The sequence below is a fragment of the Vipera berus genome (assembly GCF_964194415.1).
Source record: "Vipera berus genome assembly, chromosome: 6".
In the NCBI taxonomy this organism is placed as follows: Eukaryota; Metazoa; Chordata; class Lepidosauria; order Squamata; family Viperidae; genus Vipera; species Vipera berus.
Window position 1 is genome coordinate 45,501,807 of NC_138208.1, and position 22,807 is coordinate 45,524,613.

At 37.0% G+C, this 22,807-nt stretch overlaps 1 protein-coding gene across 2 annotated transcripts; it reads left to right on the top strand.

Moving 5' to 3' along the window:
* The first annotated feature begins 8,993 nt into the window (after positions 1-8,993).
* RAB21 (RAB21, member RAS oncogene family) lies at positions 8,994-22,394 on the top strand. Of its 2 annotated transcripts, XR_014026955.1 has the most exons (8): positions 8,994-9,503; positions 13,341-13,400; positions 13,515-13,622; positions 16,152-16,215; positions 16,997-17,051; positions 18,192-18,280; positions 20,638-21,267; positions 22,023-22,394. XR_014026955.1 is itself a non-coding variant. In XM_081331382.1 (7 exons), exons 1-7 carry the CDS (start codon positions 9,306-9,308, stop codon positions 20,775-20,777), a joined length of 714 nt encoding a protein of 237 aa, XP_081187508.1. In that variant the 5' UTR covers positions 8,994-9,305; the 3' UTR covers positions 20,778-22,394. The 2 variants fall into 2 exon arrangements, 1 of the variants encoding a protein (XP_081187508.1); XM_081331382.1 differs by having other exon boundaries at positions 20,638-22,394.
* Positions 22,395-22,807: the final 413 nt, after the last annotated feature.

Below are 22,807 nucleotides of genomic sequence, written 5' to 3' on the forward strand. Positions count from 1 at the left end.
TCCAAATTCAATCCATACTATTAATCTAGCTATTAATATATTATGTTGATAGCTATAGAACTTTGCTGACATTCAATCTAGCCTACAGCTTTGGGAATTCGAATTAAATCTTTCATTCAAGTACTAACTAGTCTGACTTGATTTTCAAGATCATTCAAGGCTGGGTAGCTGCTACCCTGTGATGAAGCCTTGATTTACCATGACCAGAAAATTAAAATGGACTGATATTGTCCAGAGTCATGAGTTCTTGTCATAAGTATTCTTTCTATAAAAAAATGCCTGTAGCAATTTGTCTGAAATTAGAACTTTTTACCTTAAAAACATTTCTCCCTTTTTCTTCAAAGACTTCTTTCAAAGCACACTGGATTAAACAATTAGCCACCCTAAATCTTCTAAAGTAATCTTGAACAAGACTTAGTTTGAAATCTATGAGTAATTTAAAACTATGTTGTAGCCAACTCACTTTTGATAACTGCCCTTTGGTTTGCTTTTGATCTCTTATTTGGAGTTCCTAGTTTTCCAATGCTTTTATAAAAGCTGTATTTCCCATTTGGAAAAAATAAATAAAGACGTGTACAATTTAAACTTCATTATTATCACATTGAAGCCATGTTTAGCACTGCATCATGTGAAAAGCCATTATTGTTTATTTGACCAACACAATTAAAACAAGGGGAAATCACAGTAGAATGGACTACCATATCTACCATATTCAGCTTATTTCACTATGTGCAGCATCAGAAATATATAAAAATGCTTTTCAAAGTTACATGGCCATAACTGAAGGCAAAGGTAAAGATATAAACGAACTTGACTTATAGTACCTTCATGTTGTATCTAATTACATTATTTAATGGTCACTCCTAAAAATGGAGCCTTTGTCATCCTAGCTGGATCATAAATTTCATGTTAAAGAAACAGGTGCAAATAGATAAATGTACATATTTTTAAAATGTATGCAAATTAATCTATGTAACAGCATGAAATGTACTAGAAAGGTAAGCATCAAGGCTGACGGGGTTTCGGAATTTATTTTTCAAATGGACAATAAGCTGTGCCCTTCATTTCTTAATCAATTTATAAGACTATTATCTTTATTAGCTAAAAGAGGCTCTATTTAGTTACAGCTTATCACTCTTTTTTGAAGCTATGCGCCATTTTTCAGACTCCTTTATTGTTAAAAGACAAGGAACAGGGTTGCTGGAGGCAGCTAAAATAAGGAAGCGTAGAGTACTTTCTCTTCAGAAATATAAGGATAACAATTGTGGTCTTAATTTACTATTTTTAGAATAATCTGCAGCCCCATATTGTGTTGTTGTGGTTGAAATTTTCCGATTTTCATGAACTCTGATTGGCTAGAAAAAGGAATAAAGAAATAAATAACATTTTTTGACCACTAGAGGGAGCTATGAAGATGTTTAACTCTGAGCTGGAATCTGTCACAAGAAAATTTCTGAAAAGTCTATACAGAAAATCATTTATACCATAAATCACTTAGGGTCCAAAGGTACTAATTATACAGAGGATATTAAAAAAGAACATTATCAACCCACTGTAGAAAATTATCAACCCACTGTGTCAACTCCACAAATGATGGACAGTGCAAATAACCTAACTACCTTTGAAATATAAATCTGACACCAGTTTTTATTATAATGATGGTTTGAATATAACCCTCCCAGTGCAACTGAAACAGGAGTGTTAAGTAAACTCACAACTTTTAAGAGGTCAAGTTTGGGATTTTTTCCTCATGGATACCAATAAGGTCAAAAACTCTTTGAGAAAAAAAGATATGATAGACATCTTAGAGAAGGAAACTATTCTACGAGCATTTGCTCCAGGTTAATCTACAATGTCTAATAGAATAAACTAGGGACATTTTTTTTCATGGACATAAATAAGGCTGAGAATTTCTTGAAGAAGAGACTTGATAGACACCCCTGAGAAGAAAAAGATTTCATTCTATGAAGACAAGCTGTAGGGAGTGACTTAAATTTAATGATTTAAATAGTTAGGATGGATTTTTGATATATGTATTGAAAGAAAGCTTTAAGATAGCTTTGTATGTATAAAATGAGTTTGTAAATGCATGTCTTTTTATGTAATGCTAAATAACTCCCAAAGTTTGTAAAATACTAATGATTAAATTTGAAAATAAGAGAAGAAAAAGATCCTCCATGAGGATAAACTCGAGAAATTTGAACTCATGTACAAATTGGAGTTAATTGGACTTATATTGGTGTGATATTTATAATTGGATAAAAACTCTAATGTAGTTTTGTGTTTTAGATTCTGGGTTTAAAATGAAGAGGGTTTTCCCCACTTTCCCATATATAATACTTGAGTATTACTTAAAGTTAGTAAAATATCCAAACTACAAAAAGTTTTTTCTTCCTTTAGGGTTAAAAAAATTGAAATAATAGAGAATTGATTCTCTTAATATGAATTATGATAAAGATTAATGAGTTAATAGAAGTATATATTATTCCCCAAAGCAAAGAGAAGCAGAGATGGTCAAATTGATTCTTTTATCCAAAGAAGAGAGCATATTTAGCCTTGTTTCTATTTTGAAATTGCTTCTGGATTTTATGCTTGCAGTGAAAAAAAATGAAACTTTGATTTTGTTTTTGCTAATTAGGTTTATTGTTATAAGAATGGCTTGTACAAATTGTAGAAGTAAAAAGTTGCGGTTGTAATGTTATCTTCTACTATGCTAAAGAGAGTCAGAAGATGAACTTCTGGTTTTGCACAGTAGCGAGCAGTTGCGGGCTTGCAGATTCTCCGCACCCCCGTGGGTAATTTCTCCCTGCCAGGGAACCCTAAATGGCTCTAAGCTGCCCCACAGAGGTGATGAAAAAAGAAGGGTGCTCCAGCGATTCTGGAAAGGCAGTGGCCATTCCGTTCGACTTGGGGAAAGCCTTCTAACCTGACAGGAGAAAGGCTGGCCATATTGCATTGAGCAGCTCAAGCTACTAGCAATCGAAGTCTAAAAGCACTAACCAGCACAACTGTGAACAGCCTGTTTGAAACTGGATGAGGAATTTGATCTTTACTTTTCTATTCTACATTTAATTTCCTGGAAAAGATTCCCCAAGGAGCAAAATACCTCTGAAAGGGAAGGAGGGGGATTTATGCCCTACCCTTATACTAACGGAAGCAGCGAATTAATCTTTTTATGGAGGATCAAAACATATGGAAGTAAATAAATATAAAACCTGAAATTTAAAACTTAATTCTGGATAAATCTAAAATTGTTTGAATGGTTAAGACTCTCATTCTAAAGATAATTGTTCATTTTGGAATTTGAAAAACAAATAGTTGCTGACACCTAGTGTTGGATGAAGACTATGACAGCTATGACTTTAATAGGAGACTTGGCAAAACCTGGGAAAAGCTAATCTGTGTTTGTGACCTTCAAAGCTTTAACAACAAAGAACAGCTGTGACAAAAAAGACAATAATCTGGGCTGTAGACAAAGAGAGAATTATAAATTTCAGAAAAAAATCTTTTTTGAACTATTTGGATTACAAATATCTATTTAATTGGGACTCTAAAGCTATTTGCAGAGAAAAGAAAGGAAGAGAAAAACTCAAATTCTTGGCCATCATGGATCAGAGACATGTAGAAAGAACATATCAAGAAAACATAAATACTTCACAGGAGGAGATATATAGTATACTGCAACTAATTCAAACAACAATGACTTTAAACCACAAAGAAATCCAAAATAACTTTGAAAATATAAATCAATCTATTTTCAAGTTAACTCTACAACAAAAATTTTTCCAGAAAACAACAACAGAGAAGGAGCAGATAAAACAGATAAATGGATATAGAATTTAGAATAGAGACTTAAAGATGGAACTTAACAAAACAAGGAAACGTGATTTAATCCTAGTGGGGAAAAAAATCACAAAAATTGGAAAAAACAACTTATCCCTTAAGACAACAAAATAAATCTGAGGACAAGAAAACAGATTGGATAAAATGGACTGTAGAGATGTCAGGAATATCAGAGAGAAAGGAAATGATAAGAGAAGCGGAGAGAAAGAACAAGAAAAACATTTTCAACAAACATGGAAAGACAGAAGCCCCATACAAAAACACGTCACCTGATTTACTTTTTATATCTACAGTAACATTTCTGAACATATGGAAAAACTTTTTGATTCAGCAAAATACATTAAGAAAGATACTGGCCAAAGGAAAAAGGCTAAAGTGGAAACCAAGAAAATAGATGATGGGACTTACCAGAGAGAATACTTAAAAAAGAAAAATTTGTTTGAATATGGTTAAAGAAATAGAAAGGTTTTGGAATATATACAGTTGCAAGAAAAAGTATGTGAACCCTTTGGGATTACGTGGAGTGTTGCATGAATTGGCCATAAAATGCGCTCTAAACGTCATGTAAGTCACAACAATAGAAAAACACAGTCTGCTTAAAATAATACTACACAAACATTAGCTGTTGTCATGTTTTAATTGAACATAAGATGGAAACATTCACAGTGCAGGGTGGAAAAAGTATGTGAACCTTTGGACTTAATAACTGGTTGACCCTCCTTTGGCAGCAATAACCTCAAACAAACGTTTCCTGTAGTTGCAGATCAGACCTGCACAACAATCTGGAGTAATTTTGGACCACTCCTCTTCACAAAACTGTTTCAGTGTAGCAATATTCTTGGGATGTCTGGTGTGAATCGCTCTCTTAAGGTCATGTCACAGCATTTCAATCGGGTTGAGGTCAGGACTCTGACTGGGCCACTCCAGAAGGCGTATTCTGTTCTGTTGAAGCCATTGTTTTGTTGAATTACTTGTATGCTTTGGGTCATTGTCCTGTTGCATCACCCATCCTCTGCGGAGCTTCAGTTGGCGGACAGATGGTCGTACGTTTTCCTGCAAAATGTCCTGATAAACTCTGGAATTCATTTTCCCATCAATGACAACAATCCGTCCAGGCCCTGAGGCAGCAAAGCAGCCCCAAACCATGATGCTCCCTCTGCCATGTTTTACAGTGGGGATGAGGTTTTGATGTTGGTGTGCTGTGCCTTTTTTTCTCCACACATAGTTTTGTGTGTTTTTCCCAAACAACTCAATTTTGGTTTCATCTGTCCACAGTATATTTTGCCAGTAGTGCTGTGAAACATCCAGGTGCTCTTTTGCAAACTTCAAACGTGCTGCAATATTTTTTTTGGACAGCAATGGCTTCCTCCATGGTGTCCTCCCATGTACTCCATTCTTGTTTAATGTTTTCCTTATTGTAGATGTGTCAACAAAAATGTTAGCATGTGCCAGAGATTTCTGTAGGTCTTTAGCTGACACTCTAGGATTCTTCTTTACCTCATTAAGCATTATGCGCTGTGCTCTTGCAGTCATTTTTACAGGACAACCACGCCTAGGGAGAGTAGCAACAGTGCTAAACTTTCTCCATTTGATGAGTAATATAAAAAAGTTGAAATGACTTAAAGGAAATGTTTTAGATATTTAAATGTGATTGAATTTAAGAAAATTATAATGGATAAAAATGTTTTGAATAAGACTTAAAGGACTAGATGACTAGATGTATTAAATGGAATGTTTAAAGATTAAATATATTTTTAATTATGGTTAAATGAATAAGAAATTTAGGAAATAAATATATAATAGCTTAGGAGGGATATATATTTTAAGTAGTATGTTATTTTTTATGTTTCTTTACTCTCTCTCCTTTTTTCACTGTTTTATCTATCCCTTAAGAAATGTAAATGTGTGAGATGGTTCATATGGGAAAATAGAGTTAAATTTTTAAATGTAATTATTTTTTGAGAAAATCTTAACCAGTAAGAATACCTAGAATTTGCTGGGAGAAACAAATTAAAATAAGGACTGTAACAGGATCTATGATAAGGCAACCAGAATGATTGGATAGAAAAGAAATATATTGATGTGATTATTATTTTTAGGAGTATTGAGAAAAATTATATATTTAATTGTTATCGATCAAAACAATAAGAATTGTATTAACTGGTGCAGAGTGCAGCTGCACGGGTAGTGATGGGAGCACCCCGATACTCCCATATTACACCCCTCCTGCGTGAGCTGCATTGGCTACCGGTTGCCCTCCGGGTGAGATTTAAGGTGCTGGTACTTACCTTTAAAGCCCTACATGGCTTAGGCCCGGGATACTTGCAGGACCATCTGCTGCCGGGAACAAATTCCCATCGCCCAGTACGCTCACACAGAGAAGGCCTCCTCAGGGTACCGTCAGCTAGGCAATGTTGGCTGGCGACCCCCAGGGGGAGGGCCTTCTCTGTGGGAGCGCCAGTCCTATGGAATCAGCTCCCCCCTGAGCTTCGGATGGCCCAAAATCTCCAATCCTTTCGCCGCGGCCTCAAAACACTCCTATTCCACCAGGCTGACCTGGACTGACAGGCATTTTAATTATATTTACAATTTTTAATTTATTTTTAGTTTTTAATTTTAATTTATTGCACAGATGATTTTAATTTTATTTTTATCTTAATTTCTGTACTTATTATATGTTTTGTTGTTAGCCGCCCTGAGTCCTTCGGGAGATAGGGCGGGATATAAATCCCATTAATAAATAAATAAATAAATAAATAAATAAATAAATAAATAAATAAATAAATAAACTTAATGTTTGCAAAAGAGGATATTTTGGGAAAAGAGGAAATCAACTAAAACCATTATGTAGATTATGAATTATAGAAATCAGTTGTTAGTGATTGTTTTATAAATGTAACCCGGCAACACACCAATTAAGTGATTTGTGTTTAAAATAATCAATAAAATATATATTACCAAAAAAGAGTCAGAAGTTGGTGCCTTTTTCTTTTCCTTCTTGACACCTTTCCTTTCCCTCCCCCTCCTCCTAGTTTTCTACTACTTTTTTGAATTTCTCTTTATAGTTTATATTTTGATAAACCAATAAAAAACTATTACTGGAAAAAGGCTGACAGTGTTTGTTGTATACAAATCTTGCAACCATCCTTGAATTAAAACATTCTAATCAAAATGAAAACTTAAAAAAAAGCTTTTTCATGTAAGAACTTCTCAAGAATTTGTAGGCACTATCAGATGTAGGTAACTATAATTCTCATCCTACTAGGAAATGTGTAAAGGACTGATACAGTTTTTAACAAGCTTTTTTCAGGCTGTTTGGAAAACACAGAAAATGATCTAGAAATGTTTAAAACAAGAGTTGGGAAAAAATATCCAGTTTTGGATAATTACATAGCTCAATCTCTATAATGCATTTATACAAAGATACTGCGTCAAAGCAAGTTTGCTGAATAAGCCACAATAATTAATTTGCATATTATTCTAAGGTATACTGTATGCAGGTTCAAGTTTTACATGCAATAGAGTGGCAGCTGGACTTCACAGGATCACAGCATCAGGTCGACAATCAGAAAAGCTTTTAATTTTGACAGATGGCAGCCTAGAAAAAGTTTTTCCCAGTACTTTCCGTTTGATAAATTTGTTTCATTTTTGTTGTTTGCATCAGGTTGGTAGAAGCAGTACGTTAGGAACAGATATAATCTTAGACATGATCGCACGATTAGAATTACTGTTTGAAAATCTTTAAGCAGGAAATATGTGGTCACCTTTCTTGCCACCAGATGTATCTATTTTGATAATAGCCACTAGCATAACAAATTACAAGGTGTAGTGTATGAATTCCTATAACTCTAAATGAACTATCAATGGAAGGTAATCTGCATCTTATCAGCAACTGTTTGTAAGTGGGTGCTTATAAATCAGCACTAATTTCTTCCGTTTCACTTCCTTGGGCTTCCCTCTTGCTCCCGAGTCTATGCGCACGCATATAGTATGTAGGATTACTACATACTTCCCCATCTGATTTAACTACGTTTATTAGCCTTGAAGAGACCCAAAACTTCTTCGTGGAGTTACAGCAATTTTTTTTTTGCAGCAAACCGAAAAGATACAGTACGTATTTCTCAAACTTTGCAAATTCTCTGCAGGCTTACCAAGACCAGAAGCAAATGTCATGGAAACAAAAGTCCTGCAGACTTTCTTTCCAAGTATGAATACAAAAGCATGGCCTCCCCCACCCCGCTTCGCTTGTTTCTCGTTAGAACCCCTGAGCACGAAACATTGCTTAAGAAGACCAATTTAACAACTGTCAAATTGGCCTCTTCTACCGCCGATAGCAAACTCAGCAACTACCGCAGTCCCAGCGCCCGCCCCATAGAAAAAGACGAAACTTGACATCGGCTCCGCGGCCCTATCGCGTCCACTTAACAGATCTCACGTTACCCAACGTCATCTCCGCCCGGACTCCTCTAGGCCAGGGGTAGGCAACCTCGGCTCTTTTATGACTCATGGACTTCAAGTCCCAGAATTCCTGAGCCAGCTTGGCTGGCTCAGGAATTCTGGGACTTGAAGTCCATGAGTCATAAAAGAGCCGAGGTTGCCTACCCCTTGCTCTAGGCCAGGGGTAGGCAACCTCGGCTCTTTTATGACTCGTGGACCTCAACTCCCAGAATTCCTGAGCCAGCCATGCTGAGGGGAAAGGGAGAGGCTTCCAAGCTGAGCCATGCTGGCTTAGGAATTCTGGGAGTTGAAGTCCACGAGTCATAAAAGAGCCAAGGTTGCCTACCCCTGCCCTAGGGTCTACACACCATTTTAGAGAAGTGGCTGTCCAGTCTCTTCTTAAAAGCCTCCAGTGATGGAGCATCCACAACTTCTGAAGGCAAATCATTCCACTAGTTCAGGGGTAGGCAACCTCGGCTCTTTTATGACTCATGGACTTCAACTCCCAGAATTCCTGAGTCATGCTGACTCAGGAATTCTGGGAGTTGAAGTCCATGAGTCATAAAAGAGCCGAGGTTGCCTACCCCTTGCTCTAAGCAATCTGTTCCTCCTCTCCCTCTTGGTTTTTCGGGCGGCGCTTCGGGATGCCGAAACATCAGCAGCCAACGGTGTGTCGCGTGACCACCCGTCGAATGACGTAGGAGGAAGAAGAAGACGCCATTAGAAAGGAGGCTGAGCGAGACGCCTCGGTGCGGGAGGAGGGTTACTCGGGTTTTTTTTCCCACCCACCCCTCTCTCTCTCTCTCTCTCTCTTTCTCTCCTCCCTCCCCCCCACCTTTCGTCTCTCCTTCTCTGATTTGCTTCCTCGCAGTCTTCCTCCGCGCGGCCTCCTCTCCTTTTTTTTCTCTCCCCCGCTCCCCTTTTACGGTTATCTTAGACTCTGCTCAGCGCCCCGTATCAAAGCGGAGCGGGGTCCGGCGGTTTGCCGATGTGAGGCCGCGGGAGCGGCGGTCACTTGGCTGCGGATGGCGACGGCAGCGGCCGCTTCTGGCGCGGGAGGTGGCGGCGGCGGCGCTGCTGCTGCCGCCGCCGCCGCCGCTGCTGGCGGGCGAAGTTTCTCCTTCAAGGTGGTCCTGCTCGGGGAAGGCTGCGTGGGAAAGACTTCTCTAGTACTGCGTTACTGTGAGAACAAGTTCAATGACAAGCATATCACCACTCTGCAGGTAGGCCCGGGAGGCAGCAGGAGGCCGCTCGCCGGCTCCGGCAGGGGTGAAATTCGGCTTCCTTCTTAAGATGGGCTTGTTTCACCTATCGCACTGGGTCCTTTTGAGGAGGGGGCGCGGTTGGACCCCCGAGCTGGTTTCTCCCCCCCCCCCACCTAACTTGAACAGCGAGAGAGTGAAGCTCTTCGAAGTTTCCAGCCCGGACCGCGCACTCTTTAGAAAAATAGCCATTAATGTTTTTATCAAATCCACCTTTTATTGGAGAGAAATAAAAATGATTTTGTGTCAGACAACCTGGAAACACAAAAGAGGTAGTACCGTAGAAGAGCTGAAAAACAAAAAACAAAAAGGTACCATCTGTTCTAGTTTAGAAAGGCTGTAGTAAACTGGGTTTGCTGTTTCTCTGGAATTTGAACACGTTGGGTATTTTAACGTATTGCAATGCGTGAACCGAAGCCCACTCAATGTTATTGAGAATAGAAGTAAAAGGAAGTGACTGTGTGGCCTTCTTGCTGGGCAGAAATACAGTGTTCAGTGCAATAGCAGGAAATAATAAAACGTTGTGCTAATTGCAGAAATCTCTGGGCTGCTTGTTTTGTTATAATTTTTTCTTTCAAGAATTTTAGATGACCATCAGATGTTCTGGATAAAAATAATTCTCATACCCTGTATTATTCCTTGTCTGACCTTAACAACACTCTTTTTTAAAAAAAAGTTTATTTACTTTCAGCTGATGTCTTTACAAATTGGTTAATATGTTGATTTACATATAGTAAAATATTGAATGGTTCAGTAATTTGAAACCCTTGTTGCTACAGTTCATTCGCTTTGCATATACTCTTTAGAGAATGGTGATGGAATATGTTGTCAGATCCAGTGTTTAGTCACATGCAGAGCTGAAATAGACACTGAATAATTCAGATTACAGAAGGATATATTTGTAATGATGTCTCTCCAAGGATACCAATAAGACCACTGTTTAAAGGAAGCTGAGGTACCACTTATCACTTCCATAAGTAAACTTGATTAAGATTAACTTCCACTTTAAGCTATTAGGGTCCATGTGATTCTTCAAAGTAATAGACTTCTTCCATACCAAAATTTTGTGTTCTGTCTAAATGTCTGTTTAAGATGGCATTAAGGATAATTATACTGAGTTTATGAATTGCAATACAGCATTGCTTATCTTTTTGCTTTGTAAAACAAACATGCAAGAGAGAATAGATTCCATCTTTGCAAGCCAATTAATTATTTTTGTCTACAGAAAAACGCTATTCCCATTACACTGTTCATTGATAAATCACAGGTTTATTTTGTTTTTTACTAGTATATATAGAATATCAGTACTTTTTTAATACAAGATTTAGACAAATCTGCTAGAGTTGTTAGGTGGATTCTTGGGATTTCCCTTTTATCACTATTAGTTCAGCGAATAGAAACTTTGTGCACTTTGATGTTAAGATTGTTTTCTCTTGCAAGTGACCACTATAATGGGAAGCATTGCAAACTAGCAGTCTGCAACTAAGAATTAGGTACTGGAAGGCAATCCATGCTGGATATAATAGTTAAGGACTTTTTTCAAAATTGTCAGTTCACAATTGCTAATTGTAGCTTCCTCTGAAGATTACATTTGTTGTTATTCAACTCTTTAACATCCTGCTCTTTCTCAGAGAAGTCCCAGGAGACTTACATAATTCTTAGTTTCCATTCCACACCAGTTTTATTGCAACACTCCTTCCTATAAGACAAGTTATGTCTTAAAGTAGTCGATTATATTGTTTTTTTTTAAAAAATTACTGCAGTATAATCTGAAATGCAGTATTCTACAATTCTGAAAATCTAAATTGTTTCATACAGTGATTCATTAACTATGAAATTTGTTAAGCAAATAGTGCTCAACTTACAACAGTTCATTTAATGACTTCAAAGTTGCAATGGCACTGTACAAATGACTGTTTTTCACACTTACAACTCTTGCAGCATCCCTATGGTCACATGATTAGAATTCAGATATTTGGCAACTGGTTCATGTTCATGATGGTTGTGATCAGCTTTTGCGACTTTCTGACCAGCAAAGTCAATGGGGAAGCCAGATTCACCTAGCAGCAGTGTTACTAACTTAACAACTGCAGTGATTCACTTAACAACTGTGGCAAGAAAGATTGCAAAATAGGGCAAAATTCACTTAACTGTTTCACTTAGCAATAGAAATTTTGGGCTCATTTGTGATTATAAACTGAGGACTACCTATAATATGCTTAATGTAAATTGAGACTAAATAAATAAAAGGACCGCTTTGATATGATTCAATGTACTGGTGATTGAAACAAAGTTCATTTCTTAGATTTAATGTCATTTTACATTCTTTGAAGTGCCATCTAGAACATATTACAACAGATTTCTCTGAGTTGCTTTATTATAAACTGAAAACAGATAAAAAGTACATCTTTATTCATTTAAATATCTCAAACCAATGCTGGGTTGCAAGTATTTGTCTTCTGGTGTTAAAGCAAGAAAAGAGAACAGGAGGTTGGTAGATCTCATAATTAAATGTTTTTCAAACAGTCTTAACTTACAGTGTTACATGTTATCTGCCATTCATTTTATTTTTGGTTTGACATCATTGTTGGGAAAGGCAGTGAGGTCTCTTCGTTGAGGAAATATCTTCATGCCCCTTTCTGAAATGATATGAACCTTAGTATCTTAACACTTTGTCCCAAATCAGACTATTGTCTGATTAAATTGGATTTAATTAGGCAGCCAGTTTTTATATCTTACAAAATCTGGTTCAGACTGTTAAACTAATGAAACATTTTCCAGTTCTAAAATATTAACAGTTTATTTAAAGTTTGCTTTATTACTGCATAAACATGTATTTTGTATACATTAATGCGTTAAACTATATATTTTGCTGAATATAAAAATTTACTTAGATCGTCAGCTGACTCAAGGTAGTATATCAAACCAGGTAAAACACAATGTAACAATAAAAGAAACAAAAATGATATGGTCGAGTTTACAGTGGGAATGAAAATATAAAGAAGCATCTGCCCATTTGGGATGTGCAGAACTTTAGATATGATCTCCAAAATGTTATTTTGAATAGAAACGGCAACACCTTAAAGCAACTGCATCTTTTTGTGAGACTGGGAGCTTGAAGGCAATTGTGCAATATTAGAAAAGGGTGAGATGCTTTAAGGTGCTGCAGGTAGTGTTTCACTTGTTTCTTCAGACTTCAAGGTATCTTTTGGAGTTTGAGTCCAATATGCAGCACAGTCCTGTTCTTCAGTGAAAGAAAGGTTTTATTCACTAGCCTTTATTTCTTTTCCGTTATCCAAAATAAGAGGTACAAAATAGAGTTTGCAACACCATTACATGCATCACAGACAATAACTCAGAGTGTTGAAATGTCTTGAAATGTTTCTCTGGACTAATCAATAATTTTGAAAAAAAAAAAAGAAAATTTAATCGCCTACTTATTAATATTGTTCACCCCAGACCTTCATTTCAGCAATGGCCTTTCATATAAATAACATTGTGCAAAGCGAAGAAAAGAAATAAGAAGTCATTAGTCAAAACTATAATATTGAAATAAATTGAAGGAATTGATAAATCTTATAAATTAAGAGGAAAATATAGGTAACTCTAGTTTAACACCATTCAAAACCATTTTTTTATTCTTGCAAAACATATATATTAGTCATATTTTCATATGTTAGTTACAAGGACCTCAGGTGCGTGTTTTGTTTTTATATTTACAAAAGTCATTGAAACATATTATTCGTATGAATTGGGGAAATCTGGGTATTAATGTTATGAGTGTTTTTCCACTTGCAGGCATCTTTTCTAACGAAGAAGCTAAATATTGGAGGAAAAAGAGTAAACCTTGCAATATGGGTAAGTGGTATAATCATGTTGCTATGATACTGCATTTAAATATCAAACTTTACTTAGCCAAATAATTTACTGTTTGAATAGATTAAATGAGATCAGTATTTTTGTATCATACAGGACACAGCTGGACAAGAAAGGTTTCATGCACTAGGTCCTATTTATTACAGAGACTCTAATGGAGCTATTTTAGTGTATGATATAACAGATGAAGATTCTTTTCAAAAGGTAACTATACCATTTCCCTGTAACAAATAAGCACACAGCAAGTACATTTTTTTAAAAAAAATAAAGTTCAGTCTTATATTTTAGAAATAACCTGGTGGATAAACTTATCTTATTATACTGTGGGCTTGGGTTGAATAAAAAGTGGTATCTAAATGGGCTTATACCCTGGAGGAATACTATTAACTAGTGAAATAGTGCTCCTGGATTTCACTGCATGATTCTGAATGCAGTGTTTATTTATTTATTTATTTTTTATTAATATTTCTATACCGCCCTTCTCCCGAAGGACTCAGGGCGGTGCACAGGGCAAGAATAAAATACAAAGTTACAAATATTAAAAGAAGATTAAATAGTTGCCCATTAAAACAATTAATACACTACATTTATAAAAACCCCAAAAATACAACAATAAAAATACAAAAATAAAAACCCCACCAATCCCCCATCAGGCCAGGCCGGCTTGTTCGAACAAAAACGTCTTCAGATCACGGCGAAAGGAGCGAAGATCGGGCGCCATCCGGAGCTCTACCGGTAACTGATTCCATAGTTCCGGAGCGCCCACAGAGAAGGATCTCCCCCTGGGGGCCACCAATCGACATTCTCTGATCGGTGGCACCCTGAGGAAACCCTCTCTGTGGGAACGCACAGGGCGCAGGGAGATTGATGCCGGCAGCAGGTGTTCCCTGAGGTACTCCGGACCCCTGCCATGTAGGGCTTTAAACACCATTACTAGTACCTTGAATCTCACCCGGAAGACAACTGGTAACCAATGCAGCTCACGGAGCAGAGGTGTAACATGGGAGTATCGGGAGACTCCCAGCACAACTCTCGCGGCTGCATTCTGTACCAGTTGGAGCCTCCGGGTGGTCCTCAAGGGCAGCCCCATGTAGAGAGCGTTGCAGTAATCTAGACGAGAGGTCACGAGCGCATGAGTGACCGTGCATAAATCATCCCGGCTTAGATAGGGCCGCAACTGGCGCACCAGGCGAACCTGGGCGAAAGCCCCCCTAGTCACAGCCACTATGTGGTCTTCCAAGGTGAGCCGTGAATCTAGGAGGACTCCCAAGTTGCGAGCCCTATCTACAGGGGGTAATAATTCATCCCCCATAGAAAGAGATGGAATATACGAATAGACCCGGGATGAAGGTATGCAAAGCCACTCAGTCTTGTCGGGGTTGAGTTGAAGTCTGTTCCTCCCCATCCAGACCCGAACCGCCTCCAGGCAACGGGCCATCACGTTGAGGGCATCACTGGGGTGGTTTTGGGTAGTAAGAAAAAGCTGGGTATCATCAGCATACTGATGATACCCAACTCCAAAACCACGAATGATCTCACCCAGCGGTTTCATATAGATGTTGAACAGGAGAGGCGAGAGGACCGACCCCTGAGGAACTCCACAAACGAGAGACCTCGCGGTCGACCTCTGCCCTCCTGTCAACACCGACTGCGAACGTCCCTGGAGATAGGAGGAGAACCACTGTAAAACCGTGCCTCCCACTCCCAATCCCCTGAGACGCCGCAGCAAGATACCATGGTTGATGGTATCGAAAGCCGCTGAGAGGTCTAATAGGACTAGAACAGAGGAATGTCCCCTGTCCCGAGCCCTCCAGAGATCATTCACCAGCGCGACCAATGCCGTCTCCGTGCTGTACCCGGGCCTGAAACCCGATTGGTACGGGTCTAGATAATCCGCTTCATCCAGGACCAGAGGGAGGTGATGCGCCACCACACTCTCAACAACCTTCGCAAGGAAGCGAAGGTTGGAGACCGGACGAAAGTTGTTCAATACAGCTGGGTCCAAGGCAGGCTTCTTGAGGAGAGGCCTCACCACCGCCTCTTTCAAGACGGCAGGGAAGATACCCTCACTCAAAGAAGCCGATATAACTGCCTGGAACCAGCTGCGCGTCCTCTCCCGGGCTGCATAAACCAGCCAGGAAGGGCACGGGTCCAATAAACATGTGGTGGAGCTCAGCCTCCCCATAATCCTGTCCACTTCCTCCGGAGTCACAGAATCAAACTCCTCCCAGGTAATATCGACAAGACCGCCCGTGTCCTGATCGTCAGACTCTGCCCAGTCAGAGTCCAGACCGGTCCGAATCCGAGCGATTTTGTCCGACAGATGTTGGTTAAACTCCTCGGCACGACCCTGCAAGGGTTCTTCCCTCACCTCTTGATTCAGGAGGGAGCGAGTCACCCTAAACAGGGCGGCCGGGCGATTATCTGCGGACGCGATAAGGGTAGCGAAGTGGTTGCATTGGAGAAAAAGTGCAAAGGAAATCCCATTTTATATATAGAGTAGGCCTATGTGTTGATAATTGATCTAAAAGCATTTTTTAATGTACAATCCAGAAGTAAGTTCCCTTAAATTAAATTCAGTAGGATTTGCTTCCAAGAAAGTAGCTTCAGGATTGCAGTTTCTGTGAAGACAATGAAAAGAGACTGGGATTTCTGATTAGAAAATTTTAAAATAACTTTTTTAAAAACTTAAAAATTATAATATTGAAATACATTTTCTTGTCACTTTCATAGGTAAAAAACTGGGTAAAGGAATTAAGAAAAATGTTGGGAAATGAAATTTGCCTATGCATAGTTGGTAAGATTTGGGTTTTTACATCTTATTAAATGACTAAGAAATCTTGTTCAATTTTAGTGGAATTTTGCATTTAGGTGATTGCATAAAACCTATAATTGCTTTTTTAAAACCCCTTTTAATTTTGGTACTGGTTGGCTTCAGTAAGAAAAATAATATTTCAGGATTGTAAAAGTAAAAAGGAAAAAATAGAAAGCAGAATGCCAGTAGCAAGAATGTGAGAAAGTTTTCTTGAGAAATTTCTGAATGTGTTTTAATCCTTATTAGAGCCCATGTAGTTCTAGACAAGATAGTCTTTGTGAACAAGTTAGTATAAAACTGCTTTAGAAACAGGATTGAAACTGCTTTAGAAACAAGATCAGAACTATACAAATTACTTGCCATTTTGGGAAATGCTTTGGGATCTCAAATTAAGTTTAGCTGCAACTTATCTGTTTGAAATAACCACAGCTTTCTGTGTAATTACACAAGTAAATTACACAAAGATTTCAGGATGGAGTAGGATTCTATCATGCGATTTAATATTTTCATGGTAAAGAATTACAAAAATGTCTGAGCGTGTTGCTCTGTATTCTTGCTGCTTAATTCATAGTCTTGACAATGTGAAGTTAACTTTGATAATTAATTCTGGATACCTGAATGGATATAGATGTACAAAAGTAAATGCTGCTCGTGCCTAGAAACAATGAAGACTAGAAGCCAGTTAGAAAGAAATTGTTGATGTTGAGTAGATTGTATCTTTCTGATTTATTTTGGATAATAAGGAAATCTGAATTCTTGACAGGTAACAAGATAGATTTGGAGAAGGAAAGACATGTGTCTATTCAAGAAGCAGAATCGTAAGTTTTTGACTGTTAATTTCAATACTACATTGAAGATGCCATCACTTATATAGAGCATACAGGTAATCTTCATTTAGCAACTGCTTGGACAGCAACCGATTGCAGTTGCAACAATCTCTTTCACATGTGCATCATACACAATCAGTAACCTGTTGCCCCATGCCTGAAAGCATATTTCTTTCACTGTGTATTCCCCATTGAGTGCCTGCTGTCTTATAGTTCTTTCCTCACCAAAGAATGTAAATACAAGCATCAGTTCTGCTAATTACCCAAGCGCTGGGGTGACTATTCAGAAGGATCCCAGAGTGGGGGAAAAGGCTGTAAGTACCTTTTGTCCAGGTTCTTCATGAGTTGAGTTCTGGAAGCTTTCCCCACAGTTTGGCCTTATCTGGCTGTTTGCTTGTATCCTTCGGACAATAAGTGATCTTGCTTATTTTGGCCATGTCATGTGGGGAAATTCACTTATGTTAGGAACAGTTAGCAGTAAAAAGGAAGTCAATCCACCAAAGAACAGGATGGCTGGACACCATCAAAGCTGACACCAGTCAGAACAATTCAAAGAAGTGGTGCAAGATTGGCAGATGTAGGGAGACCTGGCTCAGAATTGCCAAGGTTTGGACATAACTGAATGGATAACATCATCAACAACATCATTATCCTTCTTTTCCTCCTTCTGACACTGTAAAGCAAAGGAGTGGAAAGTGAAGTAAACTTGTAAGGCCAATCATGGTCATGTGATTTTTCATTTAGTGACTGCTTTGCTTAACAATGAGTTGCCAGTCCCAATTATGGTTGCTAAGTTAGGACTGCCTGTATACACATTTAAATTAGGAAGTATTAAAACATTCTATGGAATTAGTGCAACATAAAATCTACCTTTTCTGCCTCAATTCTGCTGTCACTTAATGTTATTTTCCTAGCTAATTTTAAATTGTCTGTATTCAGATCCAAATATTTTACTATGATCAATGACCAGATGTAACTATGATTCAGTTACAATATTACAGGGAAGAAAAGGCAATGGGATGTTTTTTGCTTTGCATTAGATGTATTCAAATTTACACGGTCTGTATAATTTGCTTATAACATAGAAAATGTATGCAATTTTCAGTCACAAGATAAAGTTTTTTCTTGCAGATATGCAGAATCAGTGGGAGCAAAACACTATCATACATCTGCCAAACAGAACAAAGGAATAGAAGAACTCTTTCTTGATTTGTGTAAAAGTAGGTTTGTCTAACATATGGGTTGATGTTTCTGTTCTGAAAGCTAATGCCTCCTGAATGATGAGCTATTGTTTTATAGCCAATTTCATTTGCACTAGATTTAAACTATGTACGACAATTTGCATTATGAATTTCTAATTTTTTATTTAACATTCTTAACAAACAATTAACAAAACAATCTTTAAACTTAAGGAACAAAATTAATAGAAACCAAAAAAAATAGAAAAGAAACAACAGCCAAACTAAGAATGAAAAAAACCCTTATATTTTATACTTAACAATAGTCACTCATTACTAATAAACGCACTATTGTAAATATACTACAAAACATTATCATAAAATCACAAATTCTCTGCCATAGTAAACACATATTGTTACATCCTTTGGTTAGTAAAAAATATTGCCTTTTCCAAACAGACATATCACACATTTCTGACAACAATTCCTTAACATTTGGAATAATACCACATTTCCAGTTAGCCAATAAGATACTTTTAGCCATTTCCCATTCTTGATATAACCATAATTCTTGATCATCAATCAGATTCCAAAGCCTTGGTATATAGTTCAACATCACACTCATCCTTAACATTTTACAATTTTCCCTATCTATACATTATCCCAATAAGATACTAAATTATCACATGACCATGTGATATAGAACAGCAGTTTTTCATATTAAAATTATATAATTTTAATTAAGCACAATAGTACAGAACCTCCTGTCCACATTAGTATTCTGACATCAAACAGTGGTTATTACGCAACTCTGAATATTTTCAAATATAGTGGGATGCCATTGAATGTTAAAATGATATTACTATTTAAAATCGAGCTACAGCACTTATAAACTATTTAACTTAAAATACACACACATAGACATATATATAAAATATTTTAAGAACATAGATAAATAGTTCCTTGCTTAACTGTTGAATATTTCTATCTTCAGCAAAATGCATGTGCATTGTTAAGATTTTGGAGTACTGTATATTAATATCACTGGTAATGCTATTTTGACTTACTAAGTATTTCATACAGAATTATAAAATAATGTAGCTAAGTTTTTTGGACCAGAACAATGTATGGAGGGAGCTACCATGTTTCCCTGAAAATAAGACTCTTGTCTTATAATTTTCCTATTTTTGTCTTTGTTTTCTGCAGTAATACAGGATGAGGAGGATAATAGATTGAGCAGTAATTGTGAGGAAGACAATTGTAGATCAGAGATGGCACTGCTTATTAAAGCTCATAATTTGTAGCATGAAGCCATGTTTCCAGTAGTATGTACTTTGATTCCTGGCTGCTAGATCCATCCTGAAACATGTGTTGGATAATATATGGAGAGGCAGGAATCTCAGGTCTGCTAAAAGATAAATAATATAAGCCTAACTTGCTAAATTGGTGCTTGGCAAGTGTGATATTCTTTAAGATATAGCCTCTTAATTCCATATGAGAAGAAGGTGATCCAGTTTCTGCTTATTGCTAGTGAAAGGTTAAACTTAATGCATGATATATAAAAATAAGACAGAAAAAAATACATATGACAGTAACGTGGGGCATCAAAATACAGTTCTACAGAAGTTAAATCTTGTTAAATAATTGGATGAATGTGCATATATAGTTCACATCTTAACAGTATTATAACTGACAGGTAGCCTTTGTTACAACAAACATTTCAAAAGAATGGCAAGGATGAGATGCTGGCAATGCTGATATTTAAATTATAATACAGTTTATGGACTAGAAGGAAAAGGATTTCCTTCTGATCTCCTCCTTCCAGATTCCTTTTGGTGGAGTCCATCCAGCATTCAGATTAGATTGAAGTCATAATCATAGGTCCTGCAGTTGTTTGTTCTTATTTTGCAGTAACCATATAGGAAGATGTGCCAGGAAAATTAAAGACCACTGCTTATTACTAATACTGTGCATGTGATTTATCAGGCGCATCAGAGTTCAAGAATACAGAAAAATGGTAGTACTTGTCAGCTAATGGGCTGCTGTAGAATAATCTGGGATGGTAATAACTGAAATAGAATGGTTACAATCTGAAAAGTGATAAGCTCTCTGTAACAGTGACATATTCAAATTGATTTTGATAATTATCTTTGCTATTCGTATTTGATTCTTTGGAGACAATTTGTCTTTAATTTTAGTTGTTCAGTAGTACACATGGGTTTCAGATAATATTGGGTATTTAGAATTAGGTTCTGTTTATAAATTAACTTATCAGTAGTATGTGTATTTAAAGAATCTTTTACAAAAGTTGCATATGTTACATCTGTATAAAATACGATTTGCTTTTTTGTTCAATGATTAGAAATTCTCCAATCTAATACAATATTTTTGTATTGTAGGAATGATAGAAACTGCGCAAGTTGATGAGAGAGCACGAGGCAATGGTTCTAGTCAATCAGGAGCTGCAAGACGGGGAGTACAAATAATTGATGATGAGCCAGCAGCTCAGAGTAGTGGAGGTTGCTGCTCCTCTGGATAATTGTACAAGAGACTGTGCTCCTTGCCCTTTAGTGAAGACTGCCACATTCAGAGTCTCATTCTTTATCAGCGGAGAATTGGAATTAACAGTATTTAAAATCACTTGTAACAATTCAATTCAATACCATTAAGTGCTAAACTAGCAGAGCCAGAGAATTGGCATTTTCTACAATGATTAACAAAGCAAACCAATGGCCTTTTTACATATTTCTTTAATAATGAATAATATTGCATGTGAGAAAGACTTATGGCTTCATTTATATTTTAAATGAGATCATTATTTAATAACTTATACACCTTATTGGAATTAGACATTTTTTGCAGCCCTTTGTATTTTGTGGTAGATCAAGTTGTATCTCTTCACAATTGCAAATCCATTTCTTTTTAATTAGCAGATACCTGGGTACTATTTTTGCAGGGGTACCATTGATATATAACTGCTTGACTACTTTGATATATTCATCCTGTACTCCATGCTGGTAAAATAAATGGTAAATTACACATTAAATATTTTATCTGCTTTTATAAGTGCAGGTGCAGAAATATGTACACAAGTCTTGTCAGTAATTGTGAGGTGAAAAATGCTGGAAAGATACAAGTTCTATTACTGCTTTCTCTTTGTTAGATTATGATAATTATTTTTCCTTGCTCTAAACTTTACATACGTTTCTGAATATTTTTCTAGCAATTATTGATCTATAACAAGTCCAAAAAATCTAGTTGGAATGATGTGAACTGTTATGTTTATTTTTACTGATACAAGTTTGACATGGCTACAATAATGCTTACAACACACAGAAATTATATCTGTGAATTGGCCTTTTCTATTTGATCATCTCTAAGAAAGACCTGCTCATAAAACTTCATTTGTCTTTATATTCTTGCTTCCTTATATATAGTGTTAAAAACAGAAATTAAAATAACTTAGCTGCAACACATAAAATCCATTAAAAATGGATAGGAATTATTGAACTTCAATCAGCTTTGTTTAAATCCACCTTTTGAGAGCTTCCAGTTATCAAGTATGTCTAAGGTATTTTCTGAAAAAAATAGAAATACAGGTACTTGAAAGTGTTTTTGTTTCAAAATTACATTACATAAAAATAGGATATTGTTGACTTCCTAAAGGAAATTCCACATGGTTATATGATAAATGAGAGTATTTTGGCATGGAATATACATGATTTTGCTTTTAGAAATTTTATTGTTTGATTCTAACTTCACTTCTGATGGCTTGAATTTTCAGTACTATGATGAATATAATGAATATGCAAGCTCAAACACAGAACACTGCAAATTGGATACACATCCCATAAAGGTCACTTTCCAGATACTGACACAGAACCTTGTAAGAGTGGCGTTTTAGAAGACACTGCATGCATTTATAATACTATTAAAGTTGATGTATGAAAATCAGTGGAAGTCAACAGGAGGAATTAACTGTCACACATGGCCATAAACTGGGTAATATATAAGTTATACTCTGTACCTTAACCCCACTGAAACTGTAAATTAAATGATTTGTTAAAATACATATGTTCAAGTAGCTTGGTTACTGTGACTTCTACCTTGTGCTGCTGTAAGCTACCCTATATTCATTAAATATTCATATTTAGTATCTTCTTTTTACAGCTATTTGTCTGAACTGTGTTTGATATAGACAGTTATGAGTATCTGTTCAAAGGCAAAAATGATACCTCTGCTGATTTTAGAAAAGGTTTCATCTTTCATCTTCATTAGTCTAAAAACAATCCTTGGTTTTTGCCCTTTTTTCTCTCCTCGTCTGATATGCTCTTGCAATGAGCCTTGGTGCGTTATTGTAAAATACAAATAGGGCATTGGATGATTTAGAGCAGGAATTTTCAATCGGTGGTACGTGTACCACTGGTGGTACTTCGGCACCTGGCAGGTGGTATGTGACCTAGACAAGTGTAGTTGGGGGATGAGCTGAAGTGACGGCAGCGCCGCACAGGCCTGGGAGAGTCAGCTGGGGCTCTGCTGAGGGCCCAGGATCAGCTCATATGGCTCCAG

Bases quoted from the DNA above. Each gene is read 5' to 3' on its own strand.
- RAB21 (XM_081331382.1), top strand. From the start codon at position 9,306: ATGGCGACGGCAGCGGCCGCTTCTGGCGCGGGAGGTGGCGGCGGCGGC. The intron at 13,401-13,514 runs GTAAGTGGTATA...TGTATCATACAG, and splicing joins GAGTAAACCTTGCAATATGG to GACACAGCTGGACAAGAAAG. The intron at 18,281-20,637 runs GTAGGTTTGTCT...TTTGTATTGTAG, and splicing joins CTTTCTTGATTTGTGTAAAA to GAATGATAGAAACTGCGCAA.